Source organism: Palaemon carinicauda, chromosome 22 (genome assembly GCF_036898095.1).
Source record: "Palaemon carinicauda isolate YSFRI2023 chromosome 22, ASM3689809v2, whole genome shotgun sequence".
Taxonomy (NCBI): domain Eukaryota; kingdom Metazoa; phylum Arthropoda; class Malacostraca; order Decapoda; family Palaemonidae; genus Palaemon; species Palaemon carinicauda.
Window position 1 is genome coordinate 91,525,161 of NC_090746.1, and position 10,000 is coordinate 91,535,160.

The 10,000-nt window shown below is 38.6% G+C and overlaps 1 protein-coding gene across 1 annotated transcript; it reads right to left on the reverse strand.

The window, feature by feature from the left end:
- Positions 1-2,144: 2,144 nt before the first annotated feature.
- LOC137615966 (uncharacterized) lies at positions 2,145-5,081 on the reverse strand. The gene is made up of 5 exons (XM_068345649.1): positions 4,948-5,081; positions 4,236-4,458; positions 3,861-4,100; positions 3,252-3,749; positions 2,145-2,969 (listed from the first exon to the last, which is right to left on the reverse strand). Exons 1-5 carry the CDS (start codon positions 5,079-5,081, stop codon positions 2,145-2,147), a joined length of 1,920 nt encoding a protein of 639 aa, XP_068201750.1.
- Positions 5,082-10,000: the final 4,919 nt, after the last annotated feature.

Consider the following 10,000-nt stretch of genomic DNA (forward strand, 5'->3'; position numbering starts at 1 on the left):
ACGTGAGTCTTTTTATAGTTTATTTATGACATATTTGTTTTTGATGTTGTTAATAGTTTATATGTGACATGTCTGTTTTGACGTTGTTACTTTTTTTTAAATGATTTGTTGTTAATTTATTCTCTTCATTTATTTATTTCCTTATTTCCTTTCCTCACTGGGCTATTTTTCCCTGTTGGAGCCCCTGGACTTATAGCATCTTGCTTTTCCAACTAGGGTTGTAGCTTGGATAATAATAATAATAATAATAATAATAATAATAATAATAATAATAATAATACAATCATTATACCCGAGATATAAACAATATTTTTACCCTCACTGCCACCTTAGACATTGTCAAAGGATTCACCGACTTAAAGGATCTCGGATTCCTGCGATTTTAAAACTATGGAATCTTATGTCCTTTTCCCCAGTGTCTCTGAAACTTTTTAATTTTTGAGAAGAAAAGCATAAAGTCCTCGGATTAGCTTTTAAGCCCAGTTTTATCGTCTTTGAAACAGCAAAAATATTTGGTTCAATCTTTATTTTTTATCTTGGAAAATTCAAGAAAGATAAATTGGGTCCTGTGTCATTACTGCTCGACCTCACTCTCTCTCTCTCTCTCTCTCTCTCTCTCTCTCTCTCTCTCTCTCTCTCTCTCTCTCTCTCTCTCTCTCTCTCTCTCTGATTTCAATGAATTCATATATATATATATATATATATATATATATATATATATATATATATATATATATATATATATATATATATATATATATACATACATACATACATACATACATACATACATACATACGAGAATCTGCTAAATTTGTTGGAGATTGTTTCGTTATCATACCATGATTCATGTCCATACATTAACACCGATCTCTCAGAATTGATATCTAGTCTGATTTTTATTCGTAATTTTAGGCAATTTTAGTTCCAAATTAACTAGCCATTGTCTGTATTGGAAATCATAATTCCTAAATACTTAAATTTTCTACCAAATTCATACTTTCTCCTTCAGATGAAATTTTAGCTTTCACTGCATCTGCCGTTGTCACCATCTCTGTCTTTCTTCTATTTGTTTTGAGCATAGTCTCTTGTCATATTTCCTTAATTCGGGTAAGCAGATCTTATGGTGTTCTTCTAATAAGGACAGCATCATTAGCATATTCTAAGGATGCTAATATCCCATGACCAATCCAGTCCAATCCTTCTCCACCATCTCCAACTGTTCTAAGCAGTACAACATCCATGAAGAGGATAAACACCATAGGTGACAACACACTCCCTTGGAGTACTCCGCTGCTCACTGGAAATTTATTTGATAGGACTCAAAAAACTTCAACTTTGCACTTGCTATGCTCATTAACAGACTTAATCAATAATTTCTGTCTTTGGCTTCTTTCTATAGTATCCCATGTATGATTTGATATTCCTAGCTTTCTCCTTGTAACTGCATGTTCCAAAACTTCACTACCAAGACTGATGTATGTTCTTAACATCACACCAGTCTCCATTAATTCTCTTCTCTTCGTCCTTTAAAGTCTGTAATACTGCCAACCCATTCCTACATTCAATGTCAAATGTTTCTCTGTGCTTATATCCTAAAAGCTCAATTTTATCAAACCTAGTTATCTTATTTACATTTTTGTTGTGTAATTTCCGGTTTAATTTCAGTGAGGCATTGCGGGGCTGGTGAATGTAGGTCACTACATGTATCTGCACCTCTATTTATCACATAGATTATTATTATTATTATTATTATTATTATTACTATTATTATTATTATTATTATCATTATTATTATTATCATTATTATTATTATTCTAGTTGAGTTGAAAGTAATAGCTGCATTGTCAGAGTTTATTTTTTTATCCAATTTTTCTATTTTCCAGATAATTCTCTTCTCTAGAGCGCTGCAATCAGCCAGCAGACTTGAAAAATTCATCAGTCAGGTGAATGACAAAATCGGGAAGACTTCTCAAGTATATTCTCACAAAATATAAGTAAAACTTTCGATACAAAATGGTAGAAACTATGACGCGTTTTGAGGATAATTCCTTCCTCGTCTTCAGGTAGAGAGTGAGGTGGATGCTGCAGTCAGGGGGTATATATACCTAGGATCAGGATTACAGGTGAGGGGCCTCGGATTTTCATCTGGTGTCTGGTGTACGGCGAGCTCGGCCGGGATTGCCAGTCTGTGACGTCATCAGGAGCCCTGAATTTTGATTGGCAGAGGCGCGCTCTGAGCCAGCCAGGCTGCTCTCCTGCTCAGCAAACTGTCCCACGTGGCCGAGATCATTTCCTATTCTGGCGTCAAAATTCGGGGTATTTTCGTGGTTTGAGGTGTCTTCATTAGGTCCTCTATGATGGGGGTTTCTTGATGTATCGATACGGCAGCTTGATGGTAACAAAGACATCTCTTTAGTCGTATTAAGGGTGGGTTTATCTCGCTGTATCAGTAGAGTTTCTAGGATGCGTAAACATCGTCTATCTGGGGCGCCACCAATAATCTTGGTATTACTAACAATGTCAGCTCGATAAATATGGATGTTGTGTCTTTGTAGGGCATGATTCTTTATAGACCCTTGCTGTGCGTGGCAAGAAATTCTCTTGGAAAGACGCATAGTCGTCTTGCCAATATAATTCCCGGGACAACCACGGAAAGGGCATTGATATGCATATATAATATTCGTCTTCTTTAAGAAATCCTGCTCCGGTGGTGCTGGGTTATTCCTCATAATAAGGCTTTTCGTCTTGGTTGTTTGGTAATATTTAATGAAATCCAATTTCTTGGTGTCTTCAGTTGGGAATACATTATTCTTGATGATTTCTTTCATTGCCTTCTCGTCTTGCAGGTAATTCGGATACATATGTCCTTTATAAAATAGCTTGATGTTATTGCTACTGTCGGGTCTCTCGGCGGGGGCAGGTTCGTACCACTTGTCTACTGCTTTCCTGACTTCCTTTTGGACGTGCTTATTGGAGAATCCATTGTTGACAAGTACTTGGGATATTCGGTCCAGTTCCTTGTGTGTGTTGCACCAGGTGGAACAGTGCGACAGGGCCCTCCTGACATAAGCCTTGATAGTAGAACTCTTATATTGGGTGGGGCACTCACTGTCTCCATTCAAGCACATGCCTAGGTTTGTGGGTTTGGTATACAATGTGGTCCGAAATCCATTCTCCGTCGAGGTGAGTAGGACATCCAGGAACGGGAGGCAATTATCTTGGCTGTGTTCGAGGGTGAAACGGAGTACACTATGGTCCTCAAACGTCCTCCTCAAAGTCTCGATTTCATCACTTAATCCTGCCTTCACAAAGGTATCCTCTATGTACCTAAAGTACAGAAAGGGGCATTCTACACGGGAGAACACTCTCTCTTCTACAACTCCCTTGTAGAAATTCGCGAATAGGACTCCCAGGGGTGACCCCATCGCTACACCATCCTTCTGCAAGTAGGTATGCCCTCGATGGGTAGTAAAGGGGGCCCTCTTCGTGCAGATGGCTAGGAGGGTTCGAAGGGGTGGTTCAGAGATGTTCATGGTTGGTGTAGAGTCGTCCCTATAGACCCTATCGGTGATAAGGTCGATGGTTTCGTCCATAGGCACGTTCGTGAATAAAGATTCTACATCCATTGATGCAATAACTCCATCACACGTAGAGTCCTTAATTTTCTCCAGGAATTCGGCGGATGCAGTTACACAGTAACGATTGGAAATGTAGGGCGTCAGGATGACATTCAGTCGTTTGGCGAGCTGGTAAGTCGGAGTAGGGCATTGACTTATAATAGGGCGTAGGGGGTTGCCCTGCTTGTGGGTTTTCACATTGTCATACAGGTAGCCAGGCTAGAAATCCCCTGAAATAACTGGCAGGTGTATGGTATTGGTTGCTGCGTTCACGGCCTCGATGGTTCGGTTAGCCTCCCTCTTGGTGTCTTCAATAGGGTTTCTAGTGAGGCGCACAAATTTGGAGGAATCAGCCAGGATGTCATCGAGTTTCTTGTGGTATTCCTCTGTGTCGATAAGTACAAAGGCAGCAGTTTTGTCTGCCCTACGAACAGTGACACGAGCAACCTGCTTAAGTTCCTTGGCAACTACCTTCATATCCTGGGTGACGATACCACTAGTGTAACGACCCCTCTCAGTGAGGGCCTCAGCAAGAAGCAAGGGCTGGAGGGCATCAGTAGTCCGCAGGGTGCCACGATCTTGAAGGGCGAGGATTGAGTCGAGTAGCAGCTCGACCTTGAGGCGTGTATCAGTGGGCCTTGGTCTGGTCATGTAGTGGCAGTTGAGGCCCATCTTGAGGGTTTGTTCTTGTGCAGGAGTCGGGGTATACCCCGAGATATTGATGTACTCTTGGCGTTCCTGTGGTATACGATGTTTGCCACCGTTGATGACAACCCAGAATTCGACCCTACCCGCCAACAGAGAGAGGACGAGGACATCAGGGGTGGCCTGAACTACCCTGACAACATCACCCATGCCCTCCGAATCCTTAAGAAGAGAGACATGCAGAAGAGGACCCGCACCATCCTTAAGAAATTGATCAACCTCAACTATAAGTTTCCAGGCAGGATGCATATCTGGAAAGTTACTATGCATCATTTTGGTTCTGAGAAATTACTAAAATTTCAACTAATTTTCAAGGAACTTCAGAAACTACCTTGGAATGTAAACTACTTTTCCTGTAACTTCAACTAATAGATAGGCTACATAACAAACTTGTGCAATAGCTCTTAGAATGATCACCAAATATTATTTAAAAAAAAAAAAAAAAAAAAAAAAAATAAGATGAAACAATTTCGGGATAATGTTAAATGAGGATGTAATTTGATGATATTTGAGTATCTTGAATAACAAAGGAAACGTAATGTGAGTTCGGTTATGACATATAGAAAGCTCAAGTTAACCTTATTATTGCCCAGCAAGACTAATTCAATATCGTCTTACTTACCTTTTAGTTTCTGTTGATATTCCTTCTCCGAAACTAACAATATCTTCAACAAGATTCAGTAACATGAAATTTGAGTTAATATTGTTGTCTCTGTTGATGCTAATCTTTACTTCCCTGGAGATATTAGCAAACATCCCTGCTATGCAATCAGTCTTGTGCAAACAAGACTAATTCATTGATCTTCTTTGGTGAAACCAACGCTGACTTACAAAGACAAGCGGATATTACAGTTGCTGGATGTTCTACCAAAGACATGAAATGCCTGAAACATGTTTTGAGTGAGATATGAAATTGTCGCTGATTTTGTATCACATGAAAAAATTAATGTAAATAATGAATAATATTACCAGTCTCCATTTGGTACTTGGTATTGAGATTATAGGAAGCTTATTCAAATTTTCTGGAAGACATGCAAGTTTCCTCAGATATTTGAAAGATCACAGACATTGTATTCATTATTTTTTTTTTTTTTCATGTAGCGGATACCATAAGAGTGGCAGCATTTGTTTATGATTTTTCATTATGTTTTTATGTACTCTACATCTAATTAATGGTAGATTAACTTGAAATCACAACCATCGTTGATAATACCAATTGTCAAGTAATTGCTATTTGTTTCTAGATATACCTCTCATATTATTTTTTTTTAGCTAATCGAATTTGAAAATGTATATTCAACTGATCAATGAGTTATTATTATTATTATTATTATTATTATTATTATTATTATTATTATTATTATTATTATTATTATTATTATTATTATTATTATTTCAAAAATAATAATTGCTTCCTTAGTTGCATTTATTTTGCAACTGAGCTTCTCAATGGCTCGGATTTTTTTTATTTCATTAGTGCTGCATGCTGCCAGTAACTATGCTATGTTGGACTTCAGTAAGGGCAAATAAAATGCATAGATTAAGTGCTATAGTTTTACTATGAAAATGAACTGTCAAAATAGGTATTCAAGATTAGCTGCGGCACGTTATGCGAGGTTACTGGGTTGCTCCTCTTACTTTCAGTTAATGTCTGGATGGATGTGGACAGGGCTAACTCTATTTAAATAGTATGGTTGGTTTATAAAGTAAGGCGCTGGTCTTTCGTTCCTTCCTTTTAGATTGCCATGTTGTATGCTAAATACGGGCTCTTGCATTATCCGCCTGTAAGAACACCGGTTGCTGATTACTCCTCATGGGAGGAGTCCATACTCAATATGACACTGCAGTGCTCTTCCACTGGAAGAGGCACTTGCCGAGAGTTGGTGTGTCTCAGTCCGGCTGCTTCTCCACTCACAGTAGTCAAAGCTGGAAGGAATCTGGGTCTGAGCTGTTCTGGGTGGGCCTCCCTGTGTGGTGCGCTGATTGGCCAACATGCTGCCTGAGCCGGGCTTAGAGACATCCAAGCTATGCTACCATCCACATTCCAGATCCTTGCTGATTAGATGAGAGTTTTGACCAAAGATTTTTAGTCGCAGGCAAGCTACTGTTCCATTGATTTTCCTCACTGTTAGTGTTAGCTAGACATTGGGAGTTGGTGTTCCTATGGCAGGAGGGAAGGAGGAACATTTCCTTAGATTCGGCATCTCTTGCTAGATGAGTAGGGCCTCCAGGATCTTCAAAGTTCTATAGTCCGGGGCAGTGTCGATCATCATGGTATTCTTGATATTGCCACGTCATACGTGCTTGTTGTTTACAGTGAATTTCTGGGTTTTAATGGCTCTTTATTGAACTTGGCAAGGCAATCTTTTAAATAGTCTTATCGTCATCATTTCACTATAACGACCAAGGCATTCTCGAACTTGACATTGGTAAGAAGAAACGACATTGGACTTCTTTAGAAAGTCGTGCACGAGAGAAGCTGGGTTATTTTTTCATTAGTAGGAATCTTGTCCTTGTAGTTGGGTTATAGATAATCAAAATTGATTTCAGTGCCTTCTTGAACAAATGTGACGTTTTTGATGATGTGTTTCATGGAATTATCCTTCTGCTGGTATTGAAGGTACATAGTACCTTTGTAGTGAAGTTTAACTCTGGAGGTTGTGTTCCCGAGGCAGGGTTTGATCTCATACAAGTCTCAAACATTGTTCATGAGAACCTGGGTAATCCTATCTATCTCCTTCTGGGTCTCGGTCCAGGAAGAATAATGGAAGAGGGTCCTACCTATGTAAGATCTGATGGTGGAAGTTTTGTACCTAGTGGCTGTCAGAATTCAAGCAGAGTCCCAGGTTCGTGAGCTTCATATAGACAGTAGTATAAAAACCAAACTTAGCAATTGAAACCAGAGCATCAAGGAAAGGGAAACAGGATTGGTCATCATGCTCTAACGTGAATATAAGGAAATTATACTCCATGGATGTCTTACATACTTTATCAATGCGTTAAGAAGAAGGAGCTATCACGAAGGGGATTTCAATATAGCAAAAATATATTTCCGGGTGATTTATATGTGCTAAAACTCGCTCCTTGATGTCACCTATGTAAAAGTTAGGAAGAAGGACGCCAAGGGGGAGCCCGCCGCAACACTATCCTTTTGTGTGTACATGTGCCCTCAGTGGGTGGTAAAGGGTCCTTCTTGGTATATACAGTATCTCCAAAATGTGTCAAAGGCATGCTACGAGATTTTCATAGGTGGGGTCAGATTATCTTCGCAGACTCTGTTCAGGATCAGTTGGATGGTGTCATTTACGGGGAATTTATGAAAAGAGATGGTGATGAGGATTTCCAACGAATATCACGCTATATTTGTCAGCATTGTATGGGGTGAGGAAAGAGTTGACTTATGGACCTGGATTATTATAAGGCAGAGTAGGTTCCCTGCCGTATGGGTCTTTACATTTCCATAGAGGTAACCCAACTTGTATTCAACAGTGATATGATGAAAGTAGATAGCACTGAAGGCCATGTTGATGACTTCTAAAGTGTGGTTAGCTCTCTGTTTGATATCCTCTGTAGGGTTAGATGTCAGATGCTCGAATTTTTATGTGTCAAAATGGATAGTATCCAGTTTCTCATAGTAGTGCTTTGTGTCAATAAGGACATGCGCTGCAGTCTTGTTGGCTCTCCATATGGTAATGTCAGCTTTAACCCTGAGTTCTTTTACAACGATCTTCATGGAACTGGGAGGCAATACCACTAGTGTACTGGCCATAGTCTGTGAGTCCCTCAGCAGGCAGGAGTGACTGGAGAGCATCAGTAGTAGAAAGGGTGCCTTTCTCTCAGTAGTTGTGAATGGAGTGTATGAAGAATTTAACCGCTAGCCTCTTGTCCCTTGGCCTGTGGCAAGATATAAAAGGTTAGTTCCAGCCTACCTTGAGGTTCTCGTCCTGGGTGGGAGAAGCAGAAAAAATCCAAATATTGATATACTTTTGTCTTATCTCAAGGATCTGTTTCTTTCTGTCGTTGATAGAAATTAGCTTTTTGCTAATGGATTTAATTTTCGACGCTAAATTACCTAAAGATGGAGTAAGAAACCACATGGGGTGGGGGGACTTCAGATAAATCAGAGACAAGAAATAGTAACATAAAAAGAGGAAGAAATAAAACAAAGTTATTATTTTGAGATATTTAAATCTCTCTCTCTCTCTCTCTCTCTCTCTCTCTCTCTCTCTCTCTCTCTCTCTCTCTCTCTCTCTCTCTCTAAAAGTAAGATTTTGAGATCCTATATCACAACACCAAAATAGTTTCTGATGCAAAAGGGAAAAGGTTTGTCCTCCAAATATTGATAAATAAACCACCAAAAATTTAAGTTTTTTTTTGTTTGCGCCAAGAGAAAATCAGACATATAGTTATGATAGGTTTTTTCGTTTTATTCTCTTTCTAATTTATCTATATTTCTATACCGATTTTTTCTTTCTATTTCAAAATGGATATAAAACGTAATCCATATTTCCAAGGTATAGTATTTTTACATTTTCCTATTACCGCCTTGAATGTCGCCACGTTATATTCCCATCTTTTTTGTATTCAGTTTTCTAAATGCATCATGTTATACACTTTTGTAGGCTTCGGGTACTGATAAACATTTAATTTTAGATGCACAATGCATTTATGAAATCCAGGGGAATTTTCTCTATAATGGGTAGATATGCAATTAGCAATGCAAGACTATGATAAACATTATTTTTTTATCCCAAAATACTGTTCAGCACTTCGTTCTTCCACCAAGGGCATTATTCAAGTATAGATTTCAGGTACTGATGAACATTTAATTTCAGGTGCACAATACATTTATGAAATCCTGGGGAATTTTCTCTATAATGTGTATTATGCATTTAACAATGCATCCCTATGATAAACATTATTTCGTTATACCAAAATTCTGTTCAACATTTCGTTCTCCCACCGAGGGCATTATTTAAGTGTAGATTTCAGGTACTGATAAACATTTCATTTCAGGTACAAAATACATTCCTGAAATCCTAGAGAATTTTCTCTATAATGGGTATATATGCAATTAGTAATGCAACAATTTGATAAGTATTATTTCGTTATGGCAGAATACTGTTCAACATTTCGTTCTCCCACCAAGGGCATTTTCAAGTGTAGATTTCAGGTACTGATAAACACTTACTTTCAGGTGCATAATATATACATGAAATCCTAGGGAATTTTCCCTATAACGGGTAGATATGCAATTAGCAATGCAAGACTATGATAAACAATATTTCGTTATACCAAAATACTGTTTAACATTTCGTTCTCCCAACCGAGGGCAATATTCAAGAAGGACGAACAAACGCGTTAAGAATATTAAGCAGAACAGTTCCCTTAAACCTTCCTGCTACAAATTGTGTTAACGATACAGCTGTCATGAACACAACCTTCTCCCTTTATTCCCTTCGTGAGTCTCAGCGGGGCTGGTAGGTCTTTGAGTTTTCGTTTAGATCTTCATATATTTGTTTAATGATCAACATAAACTGAGTTGAGAATTCTTTCACTAAATTGTTGAAAATTGTAAATTACAAGTTACAATCTTTGGGAAGCGGATTCCAGAGCTCCAGTTACTTATCGGGATACCTGTAAACACGGGTGAATTGCCACTCAAATTCCCAAGG

Bases quoted from the DNA above. Each gene is read 5' to 3' on its own strand.
- LOC137615966 (XM_068345649.1), bottom strand. From the start codon at position 5,081: ATGTTTGCTAATATCTCCAGGGAAGTAAAGATTAGCATCAACAGAGAC. The intron at 4,459-4,947 runs GTAAGTAAGACG...TGATGTTGTCAG, and splicing joins ATATCAACAGAAACTAAAAG to GGTAGTTCAGGCCACCCCTG. The intron at 2,970-3,251 runs GTACTCCGTTTC...TTCTCCAATAAG, and splicing joins GGACGTTTGAGGACCATAGT to CACGTCCAAAAGGAAGTCAG.